Source organism: Oryzias latipes, chromosome 1 (assembly GCF_002234675.1).
Source record: "Oryzias latipes chromosome 1, ASM223467v1".
In the NCBI taxonomy this organism is placed as follows: Eukaryota; Metazoa; Chordata; class Actinopteri; order Beloniformes; family Adrianichthyidae; genus Oryzias; species Oryzias latipes.
Window position 1 is genome coordinate 15,003,986 of NC_019859.2, and position 24,744 is coordinate 15,028,729.

The 24,744-nt window shown below is 39.3% G+C and overlaps 2 protein-coding genes and 1 long non-coding RNA gene across 9 annotated transcripts in view; 2 read left to right on the forward strand and 1 right to left on the reverse strand.

Annotated features, from left to right (window-relative positions):
* bdh2 (3-hydroxybutyrate dehydrogenase 2) overlaps positions 1–24,744 on the reverse strand; it is a 56,484-nt gene that overhangs the window by 21,158 nt on the left and 10,582 nt on the right. The gene's annotated exons all lie outside the window — the stretch shown is intronic.
* LOC111947681 (3-hydroxybutyrate dehydrogenase type 2-like) lies at positions 1,886–8,628 on the forward strand. Of its 7 annotated transcripts, none has more exons than XR_002873561.1 (9): positions 1,889–2,140; positions 3,173–3,263; positions 3,698–3,776; positions 4,480–4,580; positions 4,892–5,019; positions 5,969–5,978; positions 6,316–6,346; positions 6,521–6,684; positions 7,133–8,628. XR_002873561.1 is itself a non-coding variant. In XM_023957019.1 (8 exons), exons 2-8 carry the CDS (start codon positions 3,192–3,194, stop codon positions 7,245–7,247), a joined length of 690 nt encoding a protein of 229 aa, XP_023812787.1. In that variant the 5' UTR covers positions 1,886–2,140; positions 3,173–3,191; the 3' UTR covers positions 7,248–8,628. The 7 variants fall into 7 exon arrangements, 4 of the variants coding, with proteins under 4 accessions (XP_023812787.1, XP_023812792.1, XP_023812795.1 ...); XR_002873562.1 differs by having other exon boundaries at positions 7,178–8,628; XM_023957019.1 differs by lacking the exon at positions 5,969–5,978 and having other exon boundaries at positions 1,886–2,140.
* On the forward strand, positions 9,473–18,865 carry LOC105358280. Its single transcript, XR_002873565.1, has 7 exons — positions 9,473–9,879; positions 12,347–12,472; positions 14,318–14,385; positions 16,032–16,200; positions 16,662–16,784; positions 17,001–17,125; positions 18,536–18,865. It is a non-coding gene; the product is annotated as an uncharacterized LOC105358280 (long non-coding RNA).

A 24,744-nucleotide genomic window follows, 5' to 3' on the forward strand; every position in this document is an offset into this window, starting at 1 on the left:
TTGTTTTTCTTCTTGCTGTGAGGCAAGAGCGCTAACCACTGCGCCAACGTGCAGCCCTGTTTCAGATCATTTTACATGTAATATTATTTATTAATTGAATTATTTTTCTCTGCATCAAATGGTTCAGTTGATCTAAATGTTTCTAGTTTAAATAAGGACCAACAGTTTTTTTCCTTTCAGGCACTTTACGCTTCTTCTCTGTTTTAGACTATAACAGGGTTTCTGTGGCTAAATAAAGTTAATATTTGTTGAAAGTGGATTTATATTGCTTTTTTCTTTTGTTTTTTTGTTACAAAATACAATTTTAGGTTTACTTACACCATTTTTTTAGATACTAACCTAATTTATTGTCACCGCCGCGAGTGTATGTGTGGGGGGGAGGTTGTGGGGGGTTAGGGGGGCGCAAAACATTTTCTTTTTCCTAGGGGGGCTTGGCAAATAAATAATTATAAAGCACTGTGTTAGTTCAAGATGATACAGACTAAAATCAAGAAAAAAAAATATATTTTCAGCTTGTGAGGCTGCATGAAGGGTGATTTTTTTTAGGACAAAGATAAATGAACTCAAACTGCCCCCCCCCCCCCCCAAGTTGTTTTATGTATTTATTCTTTTTAATTTATTTATTTTATTTGTTTGGTTCAATATACAATCATGTTTTTTGTTTATTTTAAGCAGATCCAAATTTGATCCCAAATGTCCTTAATTTAGTTCAGACATCAATCTGTTAAATTTTTTATACACACCACCACATACGCATGTGTGCTCTTGTGTGTGCGTGCATGTGTGCCAGTGCATGTGTGTGTTTGTGTTTATCTAAACGTAGCATCATTGACCCAACATACATACTTGTTCATTTATGTTTATCTAAGCAGTCAAAAGAAAAGTTTATTAAATCGACATTGCAACATTGTCTTGAAACTTCATGTATTATAAAAAGTTTCAAAAAGATGTATTTTTCTTTGAGGACATGAATGTCTAAATGATTTAACTTTTCTCTCTTGAAACTGTAATTGAGTCACAGCATATGAGAAGAATGAGAAAACCAGATTAGACTTAAATGGTTCTCATTTATGTCTAAGAGACGTAAATGAGACAGAATCGAGATCTCATCTTCAATTTTGCTTTGCTACGGGAAATCTATGAAGAATTGATTTTTGCAACAGATATAAACAAACTATTCATCTGGGAACTTCTGCTTTACTTCCTTTAGCAGAAAGTAGTCTACTTAAGTCTATTACAAAAATAAGTCTATACTACAAGTGATGCACTATACTTGAAATTATTATTATAAACTATGTGTTGTAAGTTTAAAATGTTACAATTTAGTCTGAAGAAGTATTGAGTTAATATCACTATTGCATTACTTGTACATGACCTATATACAGTACTTATACTAACACTCAAGTAAATATACTTCAAGTGTACTACTTTTTCCCAAGGGGGATTTTTTTTGTTTGAATATTGAAACCTTTAGGTATGACCTTTACTCACATCTTTTTTATTGCATTCAATGTGCGAAATGTTTTGCTAAGGTAAAACAAACAGAATGTTTTCTTTTTATTCCCCCCCAATATTTCAAAGTGAAGGTGTGATAAGGAGATTAAGACTGGACAAATCCCTAAGCAAAAAGTAGTACTGTAAATTCAAGTTTATTCTAAAAAGTATACCTGAATATTAGCACAGCATGTTTATCGTAGACCTAATACAAGTAGTGCAGAAAGTATAAGTGAAAACATTCTCAGACAAAAATGGAAACAGTTTAGATTTGCAAAATAAAGATTGTATATCAAAGGTAAACTGAATTATACAACATTCCCACTTTTAGTGAGTAAGTGCTTTTAGTAAACTACAGCATACTTAAGGAATAGCCTTCAATAATGAGGAAAACATTTAAAAAAAATACTTTTTTTTACATTGGCTCTAATCTCCTGTAAAAAACGTGTAAAAATAAAAGTTGTTTTGTCTTTAGTCAATGCAGTGACGGTTTGTAGATTGGGTCATTTCCACTTTGAACTTCCATAGTCCAAGTGTAGCAGGTTCTATGGAACTACTTCCTGGTCTCGAACCAATAGGAATCCAAGAACGACATCACCTGTCTTTTCCCTTTCGTCTGTCGTTGTGATTGCTGTGCAGCCAAAAAGTAAGTTCTCAAGAAATTCCCGTGGTTTTGACTACCAGTTTTTGGTTTTCTTGTTATTGCTTTGATGAAAGCACGAAGTAATTTCTAGTTCGTAATGAAAAGTCGTCCTCGGTGTTATGCAAGTATTAATAACAGAAATGCGTGCTGTCGGAGTGAACATGCAGTTGTCTCATCATAGGCCTAGTTGCATTGCAGGAGCTGCGTGTGGTTTGAAATCCCCTTCTCTTTTGCATTAACGCAACTTTTAGTGAACTTGCTCTAATATTAGATATTTTAGCAAATATATTATATTTTAGAAATCGTTACAAGAACATTTAGTATTGTCATTGTCAAGAGTCCCATCAGTTATTAACATTTTACCTTAGTTAGAGCTGAAAAGACGGTGTCAGGTTTTCAAAATAAAAGTGTCATGAAATTAAGCTTTATGTTTTACTTTGAAAGAAACTGATGAGAAAGGACCGTATTGGCCAAGTTCATGTTTAATAAGATACAGCATAAGCTGTACCATTACCTACTATCAAAGACAATGTTTACTTAAAAGGTCTGTAAGGTTTATAGCATGGGACTTTGAAACTGTCACTAGCGTTCCGTAATCCTTAAAATGGTCATCAATGTGATTTATAAATGCTACGAGTTGAACTGTAAAGTCTGCAGAAGTTATTAGAAAATTCTGAGTTACATAATTCTGATTGGTGTGTTTTCATAAGCCATGATAGGATGGATAATAGTGGAAGCTACTGGCCTGAATTTTCAGTTTCCTGTATAGGTTTTGGCACTCGGAGTAGACACCAAAGTAAGAATTTCATAGTGCAGGGAAACCCGTTTCTCACTGTGCGTATGACGATAAACCCTTTGAATCTTGAATCTTTGTATCTCTTCATTTAGAAACATTTATGTCATCAGCCACAGACTTCCCAATAAAAGCTGTTTGTTTAATAGACAGTGAACACAGCTAATGAACAAACAGGTTTTGTGTTTATCATCATAATGATCTTCTTATTGATCAGTGCTGTATTTTCGCCTGTTTCACAGCTGCCGTGAAAGGTGCATCATGGGTCGCCTGGATGGGAAAGTGATTGTGCTGTCTGCTGCTGCGCAGGGAATTGGACGTGCTGCAGCAATTGTATGTAGATTTTGTTACAATTTTCTTCCAAATTACATTGTAACAAATTCCAAATAGTTTAAGCTTGCAAATGTAACATTTATGAATAGTTTGACCTGCATCATGTATTTTAGCCATTCCTTGTGTAGACAATGTTTTATCATCAACAACTATTTTCCTATAAGCTATTATTTTGATAAACTGCCTTACTCACATTGGTCAAATCATTTTTTTTGGATGTGTCTTACTTAATGAATTTAATATTTAGTCTCTAAATAATTATAAAAGGTCTGTGGATTTGAAAATATCCATCTGGCAAATGTATTCCTACATCTATAATAGAAAAAAAGGCTGTTAGTAACCATCTTTTGCAAAAAAAAAAAAAGGGAGCAAAAAACTGTGTTTGCCATGACAGACATAGATGTTTGGAACTAACTCAACCTTTTTAAATTCAGGCTTTTGCAAATGAAGGAGCTCAGGTCACTGCAACAGACATAAATGGAGAAAAGCTGAAGAAGCTGGAAGGAATTAGAGGTAAGATAAAGAGAGTGGTCTGCTGCTGCCATCTGCTGGATTACAAGAGGCTTAAGGCCTGGACAGTGGGAGATTTTTCTGTCATTTTACATCTTAATTGTTATGGATTTGACTTTTAAGTTTAAAACACAACCTCTAAAGCTGTGACTTAGTTTGGGTTTGAGTGTGTGGAGCTTTCAAAAATGCTTAATTTACCAAATCATATCATCTTGTGACAAGTTTGAAACAAAGTGCTCAATTTATCAACTTTTATAGCAAAACTTAATAATGATTAAATAAGATGTATAAAAAAAACATACAAAAATATGTATGCTTCTGCAAAACAGCAGAAGTTGTAATATATTTATAATTAACCATAATCCTTAAATACAAGTGTATTTATGTGTTAAGTGGAAACTGCTTATGTTTAACTTTTTGTTTTTTAGCACAAACAAAAACTTTAGTTACTGAAATTGTAAATCAGAGGAATCTGAGCATCGCCAACCCTTAACCTCTCTGCAAGTCACCGGTCATAAGCGACCATCATAGACTGTAGAAGTATTTGGCAGACTAAAGTCTACCAGAAATAAATGGTGGAGAGAAAAAAGGGTTTATTGAAAGAGTTTTTGCTGCTAAGGCTCTCAGCACATATGCATGTACTCTCATGCATGTAGAAATGCACATTAAAACTGTGTGCACTGATCCGTTTTCTTCCTGATTTTAGGAATCAGAACCAAAGTGGTGGATGTGACCAAAAAGGAGGAAGTAGAAGCTTTGGCTCAAGAACACGCTCATGTGGATGTGGTGTTCAACGTTGCAGTGTGTGTGTGTGTCCCACTCTCCTTCTCTTTAGAGAACAGCCCAACTTATTTGTTCCTGTAAACGGTTGCCTCACTTGTTTACGCCCCTGCTTAATCGCCACTCCAAAGTCCTTGCATCGAAAGGGTTAAATCTCAGCTTGTGCTGCTGTCAATCCTTTTAAAAGGACTACTGCTGATGCTTTGGTAAAGCACAGAGACTGATGACATTCACCTCAACCACATTTCTAGTTTCCACCATTGTGTTATCCCCCAATAAGAGGCATTATGGTCTGCAGCCTGTGATGACATGCACTAAAGCTTTAAATGTTGGTACAGGTTTGTGCACCATGGCAGCATAACGTGAGGCAATTCAACCACTGCAGCAGATCTGTTGGAGCAGGAAAAGATCTAAAACATTCAGGACAGTGGCCCTCGAGGACCAGGATTGAGACCAGTGAAATACAGTAAGAGTAAAAAAAAGAATACTAAAAATATAAATGCTTAACAATTTATTTGGGCAGCACCATCATCAGTACAGCATTAGAATTGGGGTAGTAGTATTAGACACGTATTAAAATATTTCAACAAAATACAGAATTCTAAAAACATGAATCAGATACAAAAATAAATTAAATACAAAGAAAATTAAAGCTCTGTCATCATCTTACAAACCCCCTTGCTGAAAAGTTCACTTTAAACATAATTTTTTTCTCCAAAGAAGAAATTAAAAGTACTTTAAAGCTAAACATGAGTTCTTATTTAACTATTCTAAGCACAACCAGAAAGATTGTAACAGCTTTGTTTTATACCCAGAGATTTATTTAAAACGATGTGCAAACTTAGTTTATAAACTGCATTAAGTACATGAACTGTGGCGTACTCAAAATCTGTCTGACATGCTGATCATGAATACTGCCAGATTTTAAACAAACACACTGAAAGCACTGATGAGGTACAAGAAAAAAAGAATAAAAAAATCACACATTGGAGCAAGAATATGTAACCACGTAAAAAAGTACCTGATAAAAAAAATTCTGGAATTTGCATACCAAATCCATGAACATTAACTTTTATGAAGACGGAACCTTTTAACTTTACCTCTATGGAGAATAAATAAACCAGGTTTATCACAAAACCATCCTGTTGTAAATCCAACAGACATTTTAATGAAAATGTCAACATCAGCATCTTGGTTTATGAGTTCACTTTTTAACCACAGGAAAATATGTATGATGGGATATTTTCTACTAAAATTAAGAAAATCATTTGTTAAATCTAAATAACAGTTACAAAGCAGTCATATCTATCCATTTGGTATGTTCCGAGTCATACCATTTTTTAACTATTCTAACGGCGGATTTTTTTTTTTATCCGTTTCAAATTCCAACGGCTGGAATCGCAATTGTCTGGCAGACACAAATTGGTGAGATACATTTTTCTGTTTCATTGAATATAATTTTTTGTGTGTGAAAACTATGGTTAGATAGATTGTTAGATTGAAAAAGAAATAGTTGAATAGTTATGGTTCATAAATATCAATTTCTATCAAGCATATTAATTCAAACAGCCATGGCCCGTACCGAAACGTATATTGGAACCGAAGTCTGAATCGAACCAAATTATTGAGATTTTTAGCTTATTGTTACACCCCTAATATATTTAGATAGATATCATTTTGCTGGAAGTGACATACATTCCATAGATAAGTGAACAACTTAACTATCATGCAAACAGCAGATCTTTTTTCTTTTCAAAGCTAGTACGGAAATCCCAAAGCAAAACCCCTTCAAGGTAAGATACTGTTTCATTATTACAATTTGTTGTGTGTGTACTATAGTTAGATCAATTGTTTGTTAAATATATATGCTTTCATTGTTTTCTTTTGTACAATAAAATGGAAGCTAACCACTCAGCTTGTAGGTACTTCAACGTTAACCGTTTCACGTATGTTTGCCGAATTAACAGATAATGGAGAAGCAAAATCCCCCCCAGCAAACCCCCCGGCGCAAAATAACCCCCCAAAACCCCCTCCCCAATGAAACAACCCCCCACCCCGCCCCAGACCCCTGGTCTGGCACAGCGCCACAAACAGGGCCAAGGAGGCGCGCAGGGTGGCCTCAGAAAACCAAGTGAGTTAAAAATGTTTGCTCAAAAACATGACATCATCTTCAATTAATTGATTATAGTCAATCAGATCAAGAACTAACCGGATATTATTGTGAATTGAACATCCTTTTAAGAATCCTGATTGTGTGTCCGAGATGATCTGATTCAGTCCTGTTTTTAATCTAGATGCATAAATGTTGGTTAAAATTTTATAATCACTATTAAGGAGGGATATTGGCCTCAAATTATCAATTAGTCTGGCGTCTTTCCCAGGTTTAGGAATTAAGGTGATGACGCCTTGCTTCATAGTAGTTGGAATGAAGTTTAACTGAGAAATTTCCTTTATGACCAACAGAAACTGCTCTTTCAAGTGTTCCCAGAAATGTCTATAAAAGTTAATAGTAAGCCCATCAGATCCTGGAGATTTATCTAAAGCTAAACTTCTCATGGCTTTTTCTGCTTCTTCCATAGTGATTTCTGCTTCACACACTTGTTTAAAGTTTTCATTCACTTTAGGAGCCAAATCCAGGAAGTAGTGGCGTATAACCTGCTACACTTGGACTATGGAAGTTCAAAGTGGAAATGACCCAATCTACAAACCGTCACTGCATTGACTAAAGACAAAACAACTTTTATTTTTACACGTTTTTTACAGGAGATTAGAGCCAATGTAAAAAAAAAAAGTATTTTTTTAAATGTTTTCCTCATTATTGAAGGCTATTCCTTAAGTATGCTGCGGTTTACTAAAAGCACTTACTCACTAAAAGTGGGAATGTTGTATAATTCAGTTTACCTTTGATATACAATCTTTATTTTGCAAATCTAAACTGTTTCCATTTTTGTCTGAGAATGTTTTCACTTATACTTTCTGCACTACTTGTATTAGGTCTACGATAAACATGCTGTGCTAATATTCAGGTATACTTTTTAGAATAAACTTGAATTTACAGTACTACTTTTTGCTTAGGGATTTGTCCAGTCTTAATCTCCTTATCACACCTTCACTTTGAAATATTGGGGGGGAATAAAAAGAAAACATTCTGTTTGTTTTACCTTAGCAAAACATTTCGCATATTGAATGCAATAAAAAATAAGTGAGTAATAATAGTATAATAATAATTTCAAGTATAGTGCATCACTTGTAGTATAGACTTATTTTTGTAATAGACTTAAGTAGACTACTTTCTGCTAAAGGAAGTCAAGCAGAAGTTCCCAGATGAATAGTTTGTTTATATCTGTTGCAAAAATCAATTCTTCATAGATTTCCCGTAGCAAAGCAAAATTGAAGATGAGATCTCGATTCTGTCTCATTTACGTCTCTTAGACATAAATGAGAACCATTTGAGACTAATCTGGTTTTCTCATTCTTCTCATATACGTAACTCAATTACAGTTTCAAGAGAGAAAAGTTAAATCATTTAGACATTCATGTCCTCAAGACATCTTTTTGAAACTTTTTATAATACATGAAGTTTCAAGACAATGTTGCAATGTCGATTTAATAAACTTTTCTTTTGACTGCTTAGATAAACATAAATGAACAAGTATGTATGTTGGGTCAATGATGCTAGGTTTAGATAAACAGAAACACACACATGCACTGGCACACATGCACGCACACACAAGAGCACACATGCGTATGTGGTGGTGTGTATAAAAAATTTAACAGATTGATGTCTGAACTAAATTAAGGACATTTGGGATCAAATTTGGATCTGCTTAAAGTAAACAAAAAACATGATTGTGTATTGGACCAAACAAATAAAATGAATAATTAAAAAGAATAAATACATAAAACAACTGGGGGGGGGGCAGTTTGAGTTCATTTATCTTTGTCCTAAAAAAAATCACCCTTCATGCAGCCTCACAAGCTGAAAATATATATTTTTTCTTGATTTTAGTCTGCATCATCTTGAACTAACACAGTGCTTTATAATTATTTATTTGCCAAGCCCCCCTAGGAAAAAGAAAATGTTTTGCGCCCCCCTAACCCCCCACAACCTCCCCCCCACACATACACTCGCGGCGGTGACAATAAATTAGGTTAGTATCTAAAAAAATGGTGTAAGTAAACCTAAAATTGTATTTTGTAACAAAAAAACAAAAGAAAAAAGCAATATAAATCCACTTTCAACAAATATTAACTTTATTTAGCCACAGAAACCCTGTTATAGTCTAAAACAGAGAAGAAGCGTAAAGTGCCTGAAAGGAAAAAAACTGTTGGTCCTTATTTAAACTAGAAACATTTAGATCAACTGAACCATTTGATGCAGAGAAAAATAATTCAATTAATAAATAATATTACATGTAAAATGATCTGAAACAGGGCTGCACGTTGGCGCAGTGGTTAGCGCTCTTGCCTCACAGCAAGAAGAAAAACAACATCAATGAGACCTCTCTGTGTGGAGTTTGCATGTTCTCCCCGTGCATGCGTGGGTTCTCTCTGGGATCTCCGGCTTCCTCCCACCATCCAAAAACATGCTTCATAGGTTGATTGGCAACTCTAAATGGACCATAGGTGTGAGTGTGAGAGTGAATGGATGTGTGATTGTGGATATTCTACCCTGCGACAAACTGGCAACCTGTCCAGGATGTCCCTCTGCCTTCGCCCACAAGTGGCCGGGATAGGCTCCAGCAGCCCCGTGACCCCGAAAGGGAAAAAACGGTACAGAAAATGAATGATGAATGAATGATCTGAAACATTAACGTTTTTTAGTCTGAAGAAATAGGTAAAAAACATTGTGCTGATTCTTTTTTTAAATGATGGATTGTTTATTAATGATCTCATAAAGTGCAGCTGTTTTCCTGCATTACCTGCTGTCTTTATGTCCAATACTGACACCAACTAAGTGACAGGCAGACAGAAAGAATACATTGATGGAAAATGTCAAACATCAAAATGTCAATTGTAAACTTGGGGTGACGAGAAGCATTGAACTAACAGAAGCCTGTTGTAACCAGATTTGAATTTCAAACTGTATCACAGGCTCAAGTGACACAGATTTCTGATTGGTTGAACACAGTGGGAGGGAAAACGCTGTGGCTGACGTCACTAACGGGCAGGAGACGGTAAGCGGCGGGAGAAGTGCAGAGAACGAGAGACTTTGGACTAGCGACTGTCGAATGTTTTCTGTGTTTTAACAATCCATGGGATGAATCTTCAACATTCATATTGCTTGTCTTTAAAAGATTCAAGTAAAAACTTTGGAGTTTGCACGGTAAGTTTGCTACTTCGTTCCTCCAACTCAGGTGCATAATTAAGCTAGCTCCGTACGTACAGACTTCTGGGCTACTCGCAGTGTGGCGGTAAAAGTAATTATTAATTTCTAAAAATGATAACTTGTATTTTTTGTAATAAAAACGTACATATTGAAGGGGTATTTCTTGCATTACAGAGTTAATAGGAATATGAGCCTCGATATTATTTCCAATGCGTCAGTATTGTGGGTAGACATTTTGTACAGGGCTCCAGACTGCGACCATTTGCTCGCATTTTGCGACCAAAATTTGAGACTGTGCGACTGAATTTTACATCCAGTCGCACATGCGCGACCAGTAAATTTGCCTCCCCCACCCTCCGTATTTTTTTATTCATTAAACGTGGAAGCGGCCCGTCAATGATCAATGAAATGAGCAATGAAATCATAAATGAGACGCGAGCCCACACGCACGCAGACAGACACACACACACTCGTGAGACTGGAGCACACGCGAGCGCACACTCGCATGTCATTGAGTGATGCCTGAGGCGGCCAATGCGTGTGAGAAGAATAGGGAAAGTCACTGCAAGTGGCTAAAATATGTGGAGGGGCGGGGCCTAGAGATAATCGAGTGCGCGTTAACGTCTGTGGGAAGGAAACGGAGACAAATCATCACAACCTGATATGTGCGTCTGAGCTATGAACAGCTAGCGAACTATTGATTCGTTCTTTCGACCTGCGGCTAGTATACCAGTGCCAGAGTGTACAGCAGGGGTCTCAAACTCGCGAAGCAAACCACGGCTCTCATGCACGGCTGGGAGATGGTCAGCTGAGGAGCATAAATGTCCCACACCTACATGCGTGACAGCTAACGGGGCTCGAACATAAACACGTGTGAGCGACAACACGATTTAGTCTTAGACGCACTTAAAACACGTGTGGAAAATGCAACGATAGACGTGTTTAAGATGAACCAGCGCCCGGGGGGGGGGGGGGGGCATGATGGCGAAGCTGCAACAGGAAGTTGGAGTTGTCCTTAACATTCAATTTAATAATTATGCCTCTCCCCCTAAGTAATATTGTGATATTACATCTTTTATAATTATTTCAATGTTTTGTGATGTATGTAGCCTTTTTTTAATCAGTTGGTATTTTAAATTATTTTAATTGATCAGTGAACTACAAAAACCCATCAGGACGCATGTCCCATAATGCATTGTTTTGTAGTCTGTAGGGCAGCTTTCAGTCAGTTCAGTACTAAATTTCCAGCTGTGTTTGGTCAGGTTGGGGTCTTGCTTCCGCCCCTTTCTGGTGATATTTTGGTTTTGATTGACAGGTGATGTTAGAGCAAAAACAAAAATATGTCTCACACCAGGTGATCTGTGCAGCGTTACGTCCATCTGGGTGATCTCAAATTATTGTGCATCTTGGCTGCACCTATTTGGTTTCGCCAACATGAATTTCCATCCCCTAATGTTTACATACATTTAAGTATTGTTCTTAACTGTGAAATGACCGAAAGGTTATTACGGTAATCACTTGTTACTAAAAACTTTTTTTATTCTAAATTTATGGTATATTGTTTACTATTTTTTTTTGTCATGACAGCGATGCTGCTGTCAGTTTACCTTCTTGTTGCATCTTCAAAAGTGCAGAATAAAATCTGACACTGACTTTGAAAAAGCAGATTGTAATTTTTGCATCTATAATTAAAGTATTTATTTACTTTATTTATTTTATTTAGTGTATTTATAATACAGTGGAAATTAGAAGATCTGGTTTGCATGTTGATTTACGGTATGCGCCCCTAAATTTTCAGGTTGTGCCCCTAAAATTTTCATTCAGGGGCCACAGTGCTCCTAGTGAAAAAAGTTAGTCTGGAGCCCTGTACTTCCAGCCAGGGTCAGCAGGGTTCATCCCATTCACAATGTGACCGCACCACAGACCGTTTCTACAGCCATTATTTGCTAACTTTAAAGTGTGCAGTTTCATTATGTGCAATGTTACTGTAAAAGACCTTGTATCTCATTTAAAGATCATTAAAGGTCCGGCATGTCATCATCTGAAACTGGTTGTGGACATGACGTTCAAAAATCATCATTCACTGCTTACACGTCTAGTAGGAAGCATAAAGCAGGCTCATCTGAAAATTTCAGTATGTATATGCTGCTTTTAAGGCCCATTTTTATGGGGTTCACAGTTTTCCCAGACTTAAAGTTAGTGCTTCATGTGTTGCCACTGATTTGAAATGTGTTTTTGACCTGTGTGAGTGTTAACTTCATGCTGTCAAAGAGCTTATTTGTCATTTTAAGACCACGTAAAGGAGGGATGCTCTGTATCATGACCAGTGAGTGGTTTTAAAACAAATTAATGGGATGGATTTACTGCTTATATGTCCTGGAAACATAGAATATGTGCATTTGAAAATATGTGTGTAGTGTTCAATCCAAAACCGTTACTAAGCCTGCTGATGTCACTTATGCAGTGATCTTCTGCTGGCCTACTTGGAGGAAAAGGAAGATGCAATGTTTTTCCATGTGGATGACGTGTGCCTTCCAGAAGAAGTAAATACAGATGACATGAATATGACTCCTAATCATTGTAGTATGCGGTAAGTAATCCATTTTAATTTTTTACACTGGCATGTGCAAATGTTTGATGGTGGTAAAACAGATCTGTGACTTCTTTTTGCATGTTTGTATTTTTCACTATTTGTATCTGCAATCTGTTTGATCAACCTGTAAATGGTGATAAACCAATATGCAGTTTTAGTAGGGCAACTCACAAAATGTATGGATTAAGAAATACATAGGTCATATTTTTTTAGAAGTAATTTCTTCTCTTAAGTTTGATTAAACAACTTGTCTGTTTGCTTTGAATAAAACATCTAATGCCTGTGTTGTTTATTAAGACGTATGTTCTGCAGAGCAGCTGGAGCTCAGTAGAAATTTGCTTCTGAGTTGAAGGCGGAACTGTTTACCCGAAAGTTAGCCTGTTGCTAATTTCCCATCAACCCTTTGGTTCAACTTTAAGCCAAAGCTAACATTAGTCTTGCAAAAAATGGTGAACAATATTGGAGCTATGCAGCCAGCTGTACAGTTTGGAGCCAAATGACAGCTGAGATGAGAAAAATGAAGACCAACATGGATCTTTTTGTCTGCAAATGGAGAATTCAGAATTTGAGTGGAGGACTTTCTCCCGCCCATCGCTTTTTCAAACACCGGGTTTTCAGCAGCTCCTCATGCAACACAAGAGCAATTTTAATCTTAAACTATTGTATATATAGTCTCCATCATGAGAAACAGGCTACAGGAACATGTTAAAAACACCCAACAAGGTTTTTTTTAAAGACCCACTCAATTGGAAAATCATGTTCTTGGTGCCTTGTGGTGCAGTTTAAAAAAGCTTGTTTGTGACATAGCTAGGGGGTCATTTTCTTTGAACGTTTTTTTTTTTAAGTTCTGCATATGGTGCATGACTGGAACTATAATAAACACATAAAACACATTCATCTTTGCTGATAATTAACTTGTTCTGCTAGTCCTGTGTTCAGACTTGTCCTTCTCTCCCTGCGCCGTCCCTCTCACATCTTGGGCTACGAGCGGCTGTCACTGCCTCTATGCTGCACGCAGCCCGCTCCTTCTACTCAGGCGCTCCCTCTACTAGGCGTGCGGTTTCAGAAGCACACATCCTCATTAATTCTACAACAGAAGTTTCAGTCTCATGAGGAAATACGACAAATTTACTGTGTTCTAATTATTCATTTCCATTGTATTAATTTCCATTACAAGCTGCATGCGTTCTCAAGTGCGCGACACGGCCGCCCGCCTGAGGATTTTGTGTGGGGGGGTGGGGTTATTACTGTTCTCTTTCATTACATAACACTGAATGCGCACAATTAGATTTTGATGAATATCACTACATGTTTTGTTTGGGAACTATTTTATGCAGCACATTTTATGCATAAATAACGGCGGAGCCTCCTGCCCCGCATTCTTCATGGGTGTCAGGCTTCATTTCTACTGGAAAGGTGACAATGTGTCTGCAGTCTCGTTTATACCTGGGCAGTATATAATATTCTGAGAAGATGTGTGTACCACAGAGCACAGGTGAAACTCGCTTGGAGCTCCAGAGCGGTCCGCTGCAGAAGAATCAACACGCACCCCCAACACACTTGTGCGCTCCCACACACGCACATACAAATAATCATTCTACAACACGTAAAGTGAAGTATTTGCTCACCCATCCAGAATCTAGAATTGGGTGTCCGAATCACTTGGTCTGGCCACAGGTGTGTTAAATCAAGCCCTCAGACGTGCAGACTGTTTTCACAAACATTTGTAAAAGAATGGGCCGCTCTCAGGAACTCAGTGAACTCCTGCATGGAACAGTCATAGGACGCCACCTGTGCAACAAATCCAGTGGTGAACTTTGTTGTCTCCTTAATATTCCACAGTCAGCTGTCAGCTCTATCAGAACAAAATGGAAGAGTTTGGGAACAACAGCAACTCGGCCACCGACCACGTAAGTTGATGGAGAGGAGTCAGTGGATGCTAAAGTGCAAAGAAATCGCAGACTTTTTGCACAGTCAATTTCTACAGAGCTCCAAAAGTCATGTGACCTTCAGATTAGTCCAAGTACAGGACGCAGAGAGCTTCATGCCATGGGTTTCCATGGCAGAGCAGCTGCATCCAAGACACACATCACCAAGTACCATGCAAAGCGCTGGATAGAGTGGTGTAAAGCACGCCGCCACTGGACTCTGGGGCAGTGATTTTCAACCCTTTTTGATCCACGGCACACTTTATCCCTGACAAAAACTCAGCGGCACACCAGCATCCAAAAATGAAAAAAGGAGAAAGTCTATAGTCTGCATTGATCTAAAGTCCTTCCACAGTCTCACGTGCATTTTTGTGATAATTGTGGCAGAAAAAGCTGGAGGTTGCAGCTGTTTTTCTCTCTCTAAAAGTTGTAATAAGTTAGTTTTCAGTAATAATTTTTAACTAAATTATTTGAAATTTTACCCTGGTAATTGTTTTTCCCTTCAGTTTATAAACATGCAATTTTATGTAACCTCACAAAAAACACATATATTCTTTCTAAATAGTGATTTATTTTTTAAATGTTGGTGCAAAGGCAACTGTAATTTTTGAACAATTTTATCACAATATGTTTGATAAATTTTACACACAAAAAAACTAACATGTTTTCTGTAGCGACACAAAAGGTGAACATGTTGAAGTTTGATTCGTTTTTCTTTTGTCTTAATCAAAGATAATCTTTGAAAACTTTAACAAAAAAAATTTTTTTTTAGAGGATTAAACCGTTTTAATTTAGATTAATTGTGTCTGTTGGCCACTTCACCTTAATTCTGTTTCTTAAATGTTATTACTTCTACCTAAGTTTAACATATAAAATAATCCAGACCTTATTAGAAAAGTGTTTCAGTTAGAAAGATGACTTGGACCAAACTCTGGGATGTTTGGCTGTTAATAAACACAAACCTTGAAGGAGAACTAAACCGTTGACCTCTGAATTCATCAAGAAGACTTAAAAACTACTTGATGTGTGTTCATTGTGGTTTCAAGACGTTTAACAGGGAAAACTCGTTGCAGTGCCGATACACTGTCAATTTAATCCAATGCATCATGGGAGATGTAGTGCAAAAACGGCCGGAGATCACTGCTCTTAGCTTCATTATTTTGTTCACTTGTTCTACGGTCTGACACCGGATCCCGCGTAAAGCTACACCGCTTAAGACTAGCTTTAGCTGGTATTTTTGTTCGAACTGAGAGACTTTATGAGCAGAATCAGAACAAGGAAGTGAAGACTTTAACAACTTCTGATTGGTCAAACTGATGACGTGTGATTAAGCCTCCAAGAATGATTGGTGGAGACGGTTAAAAGGATGGGACTTTTATCAAAAACAGCTGAAGCTGCGGCTAATTCGCGGTACTGTCAAACAAAAGAAAAAAAGTAGTTTAAGTGGGAGTTAATTCATTATCTGATTTGTGATCCGTGCTTATTTATTGGTTTAGGCTATTGAGCTTAAGCATTCTGATCAAAGTACTGTTAAACAAGAGGGTAGACTTGTTTCTTTTTTATTATAGAAAACTAACCTTTTTTTTTACTGACATCCTTTTTTTTTCATACTCTTTCTTCATTTTTAGGGCATTCCTGCCTTTCTGCAAGAAAGTTCATGCTGAGTCTGGATGGAATTGTTGTGCAAGCCAACAATACTTCCTTTATCTCTCTGCTATGCATGATGTTCCCAAACTACTAAACCTTCAACATCCACCATCCACCGGAGCTGGCATCAACTTTGGAGTATCTCCAGAGGTTTGTCTTTTTGACTTCAAATTCTAATTTTACAGATTTGGATCACTCTAGAACAGGGGTGCTCACACTTTTTCAACATGCTAGCTATCTTTGAGACTACAAGCTCCGGAAGCTCTACATATATAGAATTTGAAATGTTGTGCTTAAAGACACATACTGATTTTGAAAATCAAATTTAAAATTGAAGTCATCTAAATGTCTGTGCATTTAGATGAACATGTAAGATAACAACTTAACAAAGAGTTTGCAGCATATTGCCTTAAACAACTTGTTGAATCGGATCCGTGCGTTCTTAGTTGTCATGTCAGTGGCTCTGCAGCGCGTGCTGTAACCTTTTTTTACGTTTTGCATTTTTAAGAATAAAAGAAAAAGTTTTGTTATTTAAACAAAAATAATTTGGCAGCAGTGGTTGCTATAATAAAAATGTAGAAGATACAGTAAAAATGTAAACAACTTTACAGGACCCAGTGGAGCATTCATGAGCTTGTTAGCCGACACGGCAGAAGGCGAGTCTGTCTCCCAGAGTCCAGATGAGATTGAAGAAAAGGAGGAAGAGGAGGATTTGTACAAGAATTAAGATAAATGTGAGTAAATATTCTTTCAGCTGTTGTGTTTGATTATTAGTAAGTACTTTGAATGGTAACCCTTGTGCTGTCCTAGGCACTTTGACATTGGGAGTGGGGTCATCTAGACCCACTAGACAGTGCTCTGAACCTTTTTCTTCAACGATTTGTGATCTTCACTGGTGTCCATGGATTAAATGAAATGCTCTTCACCTTTACCCACCTGTGTTATGCTAGGGATAACCCGTCAATGTAAGGATCACGTCATCTGGACCCCATAGGATAGCACAGAAGACATCAACTATCATCAAATTCTAAAAAGAGAGGAATAGAAGAAGCCGACACCAACCGTGGACTGGCCTGTGAGACACCTGGGGGGGGGGGCTATTTTTTATTTTTCGTTCTTATATAATTGCTATTCGTTATTTTACTTTATTTATTTTATTACCCAAGTAATGACTCATCCGCGATGATCCAGTCCAAACTGAGGGAAGGGACTTTAACAAAAAGAGTAACAAACAAAATAGAAAAGCAGTAGTCTGCTCCCGCACTTAACTAGTCTAGTGGACCGGCGGGGCGCGGACTTACAGCTTTGTGTTTGATGGGGGGGGGGGGGGGGGGGTGTGTGTGCTTTGTTACATGTGAAATTCACATGTTAGACGCATTTGTTACAGTTTACATCCACGTTACAGCCGCCGTTCCTTTTCTATTAAAGTTCCAAAGTGAAAGTCCCGCCCCACTGCTTGACATGCAAATTTTAGCCAATCAGATCAACCAGAAAGATTCCTGCCCCTAAGTGACAAACACGCCCCTGAATACCGCCCCCAAGTGACAAAAACGCCCCCATAACACCGAGCGTAAATCCAGGTGAGGGCGCAAAAGAGAATTGACCGAGCAAGATCACCGCTCGGTTAGGATTTCAGCCGTTCACTTGTAAAATACGGGGTCGCTTTGTTAAGATTGCGCCAGCACGGTTTTAAGGTTCACTCACTCAGTTCCTGAATACGCCCGCTTAGTTGTCTTTACGCCCTTTCAATTTTTGGCTGATATGTAATCCCATATGTGCGAATGATTTATTCCGACCTAAAGTGTGACCCATGTGAATGTTTGTTATATTCTGAAAACATTTCTCTGGGCCCATGTACACGGTTGAATTCTAATCCGACCATTGATCCGATCAAGATATTTTGCACATGTAACCGCGGCTTATGGTGTTGACTCGCAACGTGGCGGGGGCGTGGCATTCACAATGTTTTCTCTCCATCGGGATGTCAGTCACCCATCGTCCATCGGCACAACCCTAGACTCAAATATATAGTTTGAATCAACTACCAGAGAAATAATCTACATTTGATAAACTCATTTATAAAATGCTTTAATCATTACGTTTGAATTTTACTGGTTAAAAAAAGCTCTTTAGTTTGTTTCAGTAAAGGTCGTTTTTCTTTTCTTTCTTTTAATATAAGAAGTAAATCCACCAAGTACAGTACAGAAACGACACTTTAGGCTAAATGATAAAAACTGATCATTCATGTTCACGTGTTCTTGCTTTGTCTTTAGAGAATTCTAAGTAAAAGACTGAATAGCTTAACTCACAACAGTACAGAGAATTATTACAGAGAGCACTTAATTCAGATCTATGCTGTTTTTTTCTTACATAAATATAGAATATTTAATTTTCAGGAATAAAAAATGTCTCTTTTGTTCTGTTGCTTAATTCATTTTTAGATTATATTTAATAAATGGCTACATGGTTAAATCTCTCTTTTCAGCATCTTCAGATTCCAGGTCAGTCAGCTCCAGAGCCACAGTCAGTGAGACGGCTACGCTTGAAGCCCAAACTACACACGATGCACCCCAACAACCCTGCTGCTAAGAACATTGGAACGACAGAACTCTGCAGGCCATCAGGATCTACTTCTGTAAAACACAAAGAGAACATCTGAGTTCTGACGGAACCATGAACCGGTCCAGTATGTGGACTCTACTCTCTTTGGCCCTCTGGACGGGCAGGGGGAGCTTCCATCCATTTTCTATTCCGTTTTTCCCTTTCGGGGTCACGGGGCTGTCGGAGCCTATCCCGGCCACTTGTGGGCGAAGGCAGGGGACGCCCTGGACAGGTCGCCAGTCTGTCGCAGGGTAGAATATCCACAATCGCACTGTTCACTCTCACACTCACAACAATCACACCTATGGACAATTTAGAGTTGCCAAAAAACCTATTGAGCATGTTTTTTTATTGTAAGTAAACTATATAACAATTTGCTTCAAAGTCAATTTATATATTTTTTTAGAATTTTCACATAAACTTTCATGTCACTAGGAAGTCAGTGTTCAACTTTAATGTGCATTATTCACCGCATATTTTTATATTAAAACAGAATTAAAAGAATAAGAAAAACATGTAGTCTAATCTAATTGTTTGGCGGTTTTTATAAGATTTATAAAAGTAATCTTGCTACTAATGCCTTAAAAAAACTTAAACCCCATTTGTTCCCAAAAAAAAAAGTTGCAGATTAAATATATATGTATTAATTTTGATCAACATCCAATAATATTTCACCACCATTTTATCTGGGGCCATATATGCGGATCAGGCGGCGCTTCTCCCGTTGATTCTTGGCCAAGGCCAGGAGCCTCCGAAGGAGAAACTGACAACAGAATAAAATCAATATATGACTTCACAAGAAAAAACTTCAAACAATCTCCGTGTATAAAATTGTTTAAATAAGAAAATGACGTGAAATTTTAAACGTTGTGCCTACACAAAGCATTTCTACTTAAGTCAGTCTAATGGAAAAAGTTTAATGATGAAAACTCTAAAAAGACTCAATTGCAAAGTGTGTGTTTCATTTGAAATCAATTTTAAGAGTATTTGTAACTATAAATTTTACTTCTTTAAAAATATATATATATATATCGTGGAAAATTGAGGCGTATCATATGTGAGAAGGATGCAAAGGATTACAATTGTGAGAAAAAACAGTCAAAAGTATTGAAACTTTAATTAATTTAATGAGTATTTTGTGACGAGTGCACCATTCTTAAAATGCACTTTGGTTAAAGAGAAATGTCATGTTTTTGAGCAAAAACTTATAACTCACTTGGTTCTCCCATTGTATTCTGGCCAATTCCCTGGCCCTGCCCTGCGCCCCATGCCATATAAATGGCGCTCTGGGCCGGAGTGGGGGTCTTGGCGGGAGCGGGGCTCTGGGAGGGGGTGGAATTCTGGGCCGGAGTGGGGGTCTTGGCGGGAGCGGGGCGCTGGGAGGGGGTGGGATTCTGGGCCGGAGTGGGGGTCTTGGCGGGAACGATGCTCTGGGAGGGGGTGGGGCTCTGGGCCAGAGTGGGGCTCTGGGAGGGGGTGGGGCTCTGGGCTGGGGAGTGGCTCTACGAGGGGTTGGGGTTCTGAGAGAGGGTGTGGGTGGAAATTGCTTCATTTTCCTTTGAGTTCAGAATACATATGTGAACGGTTAAGGCACATATCACTAGAGGAGACATCACGTAATTCCTCATGGGAGGAGAGCACCGCCATCTTGGTGGACAGAAATCCTTAAAAGATGAGCACACCAATATCTTGTATAAAGTAAACACAGCACATTTTTTTCAACTTTACAGCAACATTTTCAAGTGGCACCTCTGTCCACAACACGCTGAATTGTTGCAAGCAGAAAGGGGAAGGATGCCGTTCAAATGGCACTGGTCCCACCAAAAGTCGCAGCGTGAACTTGGGCTAATTTTAGTTTGCGCCATAAATTTGCCGGAGGCGGCGTCTCTCCTCCTCATTTCTGGCCAAGGCCAGCAGCCTCCTCAACAGAAATTGGTTTTCCCATTGGACCCTGCGGGCCTCCTTGGCTCTTGCGTTGGCGGTATGCCAGACCAGTGGTCTGGGCATACGGTTGGGGGCAGCTTGGGGGTTCCTTTGAGGACGTGGGGGTGGGGGGTTATTTTGCTGTGGTGAGGGGTTATTTTCCTGGGGGGGATTTTGATTCTCCATATTTTCTGGCTTGAGGGGTTTTCTTCTTCGAAACAGTCATGGGGCGGAGGCGGAGTGAGTGAAACTGCTGTACAGACAGCATGAGAACAATCACTTTTCTTTAGTTTCCAATGTGGAAAAGAGCATTTTTTAAGTATTACCTTAAGTTTATAAAAACACCAACCACACCAATCCCTTGCTTTTCTGTTAATATTATGAAAAAGGCCTTGCAGAAAGTCATTTCTGGGTTTGAGGTTTGGTTTCTTTTTTCATAGATGGAAAAAGTTTAATGATGAAAACTCTAAAAAGACTCAATTGCAAAGTGTGTGTTTCATTTGAAATCAATTTTAAAAGAGTATTTGTAACTATAAATTTTACTTCTTTAAAAATATATATATATATCGTGGAAAATTGAGGCGTATCATATGTGAGAAGGATGCAAAGGATTACAATTGTGAGAAAAAACAGTCAAAAGTATTGAAACTTTAATTAATTTAATGAGTATTTTGTGACGAGTGCACCATTCTTAAAATGCACTTTGGTTAAAGAGAAATGTCATGTTTTTGAGCAAAAACTTATAACTCACTTGGTTCTCCCATTGTATTCTGGCCAATTCCCTGGCCCTGCCCTGCGCCCCATGCCATATAAATGGCGCTCTGGGCCGGAGTGGGGGTCTTGGCGGGAGCGGGGCTCTGGGAGGGGGTGGAATTCTGGGCCGGAGTGGGGGTCTTGGCGGGAGCGGGGCGCTGGGAGGGGGTGGGATTCTGGGCCGGAGTGGGGGTCTTGGCGGGAACGAGGCTCTGGGAGGGGGTGGGGCTCTGGGCCAGAGTGGGGCTCTGGGAGGGGGTGGGGCTCTGGGCTGGGGAGTGGCTCTACGAGGGGGTGGGGTTCTGAGAGAGGGTGTGGGTGGAAATTTCTTCATTTTCCTGTGAGTTCAGAATACATATGTGAACGGTTAAGGCACATATCACTAGAGGAGACATCACGTAATTCCTCATGGGAGGAGAGCACCGCCATCTTGGTGGACAGAAATCCTTAAAAGATGAGCACACCAATATCTTGTATAAAGTAAACACAGCACATTTTTTTCAACTTTACAGCAACATTTTCAAGTGGCACCTCTGTCCACAACACGCTGAATTGTTGCAAGCAGAAAGGGGAAGGATGCCGTTCAAATGGCACTGGTCCCACCAAAAGTCGCAGCGTGAACTTGGGCTAATTTTAGTTTGCGCCATAAATTTGCCGGAGGCGGCGTCTCTCCTCCTCATTTCTGGCCAAGGCCAGCAGCGTCCTCAACAGAAATTGGTTTTCCCATTGGACCCTGCGGGCCTCCTTGGCTCTTGCGTTGGCGGTATGCCAGACCAGTGGTCTGAGCATACGGTTGGGGGCAGCTTGGGGGTTCCTTTGAGGACGTGGGGGGTTATTTTGCTGTGGTGAGGGGTTATTTTCCTAGGGGGTATTTTGATTCTCCATATTTTCTGGCTTGAGGGGTTTTCTTCTTCGAAACAGTCATGGGGCGGAGGCGGAGTGAGTGAAACTGCTGTACAGACAGCATGAGAACAATCACTTTTCTTTAGTTTCCAATGTGGAAAAGAGCATTTTTTAAGTATTACCTTAAGTTTATAAAAACACCAACCACACCAATCCCTTGCTTTTCTGTTAATATTATGAAAAAGGCCTTGCAGAAAGTCATTTCTGGGTTTGAGGTTTGGTTTCTTTTTTCATAGATGGAAAAAGTTTAATGATGAAAACTCTAAAAAGACTCAATTGCAAAGTGTGTGTTTCATTTGAAATCAATTTTAAAAGAGTATTTGTAGCTATAAATTTTACTTCTTTAAAAATATATATATATATCGTGGAAAATTGAGGCGTATCATATGTGAGAAGGATGCAAAGGATTACAATTGTGAGAAAAAACAGTCAAAAGTATTGAAACTTTAATTAATTTAATGAGTATTTTTTGACGAGTGCACCATTCTTAAAATGCACTTTGGTTAAAGAGAAATGTCATGTTTTTGAGCAAAAACTTATAACTCACTTGGTTCTCCCATTGTATTCTGGCCAATTCCCTGGCCCTGCCCTGCGCCCCATGCCATATAAATGGCGCTCTGGGCCGCAGTGGGGGTCTTGGCGGTAGCGGGGCTCTGGCAGCGGGTGGATTTCTGGGCCGGAGTGGGGGTCTTGGCGGGAGCGGGGCGCTGGGAGGGGGTGGGATTCTGGGCCGGAGTGGGGGTCTTGGCGGGAACGAGGCTCTGGGAGGGGGTGGGGCTCTGGGCTGGGGAGTGGCTCTACGAGGGGTTGGGGTTCTGAGAGAGGGTGTGGGTGGAAATTTCTTCATTTTCCTTTGAGTTCAGAATACATATGTGAACGGTTAAGGCACATATCACTAGAGGAGACATCACGTAATTCCTCATGGGAGGAGAGCACCGCCATCTTGGTGGACAGAAATCCTTAAAAGATGAGCACACCAATATCTTGTATAAAGTAAACACAGCACATTTTTTTCAACTTTACAGCAACATTTTCAAGTGGCACCTCTGTCCACAACACGCTGAATTGTTGCAAGCAGAAAGGGGAAGGATGCCGTTCAAATGGCACTGGTCCCACCAAAAGTCGCAGCGTGAACTTGGGCTAATTTTAGTTTGCGCCATAAATTTGCCGGAGGCGGCGTCTCTCCTCCTCATTTCTGGCCAAGGCCAGCAGCCTCCTCAACAGAAATTGGTTTTCCCATTGGACCCTGCGGGCCTCCTTGGCTCTTGCGTTGGCGGTATGCCAGACCAGTGGTCTGGGCATACGGTTGGGGGCAGCTTGGGGGTTCCTTTGAGGACGTGGGGGTGGGGGGTTATTTTGCTGTGGTGAGGGGTTATTTTCCTGGGGGGGATTTTGATTCTCCATATTTTCTGGCTTGAGGGGTTTTCTTCTTCGAAACAGTCATGGGGCGGAGGCGGAGTGAGTGAAACTGCTGTACAGACAGCATGAGAACAATCACCTTTCTTTAGTTTCCAATGTGGAAAAGAGCATTTTTTAAGTATTACCTTAAGTTTATAAAAACACCAACCACACCAATCCCTTGCTTTTCTGTTAATATTATGAAAAAGGCCTTGCAGAAAGTCATTTCTGGGTTTGAGGTTTGGTTTCTTTTTTCATAGATGGAAAAAGTTTAATGATGAAAACTCTAAAAAGACTCAATTGCAAAGTGTGTGTTTCATTTGAAATCAATTTTAAAAGAGTATTTGTAACTATAAATTTTACTTCTTTAAAAATATATATATATATATCATGGAAAATTGAGGCGTATCATATGTGAGAAGGATGCAAAGGATTACAATTGTGAGAAAAAACAGTCAAAAGTATTGAAACTTTAATTAATTTAATGAGTATTTTGTGACGAGTGCACCATTCTTAAAATGCACTTTGGTTAAAGAGAAATGTCATGTTTTTGAGCAAAAACTTATAACTCACTTGGTTCTCCCATTGTATTCTGGCCAATTCCCTGGCCCTGCCCTGCGCCCCATGCCATATAAATGATGCTCTGGGCCGGAGTGGGGGTCTTGGCGGGAGCGGGGCTCTGGGAGGGGGTGGAATTCTGGGCCGGAGTGGGGGTCTTGGCGGGAGCGGGGCGCTGGGAGGGGGTGGGATTCTGGGCCGGAGTGGGGGTCTTGGCGGGAACGAGGCTCTGGGAGGGGGTGGGGCTCTGGGCCAGAGTGGGGCTCTGGGAGGGGGTGGGGCTCTGGGCTGGGGAGTGGCTCTACGAGGGGGTGGGGTTCTGAGAGAGGGTGTGGGTGGAAATTTCTTCATTTTCCTGTGAGTTCAGAATACATATGTGAACGGTTAAGGCACATATCACTAGAGGAGACATCACGTAATTCCTCATGGGAGGAGAGCACCGCCATCTTGGTGGACAGAAATCCTTAAAAGATGAGCACACCAATATTTTGTATAAAGTAAACACAGCACATTTTTTTCAACTTTACAGCAACATTTTCAAGTGGCACCTCTGTCCAC

Coding starts and splice junctions, on each gene's coding strand:
- LOC111947681 (XM_023957019.1), top strand. CDS start 3,192: ATGGGTCGCCTGGATGGGAAAGTGATTGTGCTGTCTGCTGCTGCGCAG. Junction 3,264..3,697: donor TTGGACGTGCTGCAGCAATT/GTATGTAGATTT, acceptor TTTTAAATTCAG/GCTTTTGCAAATGAAGGAGC. Junction 3,777..4,479: donor GAAGCTGGAAGGAATTAGAG/GTAAGATAAAGA, acceptor TCCTGATTTTAG/GAATCAGAACCAAAGTGGTG.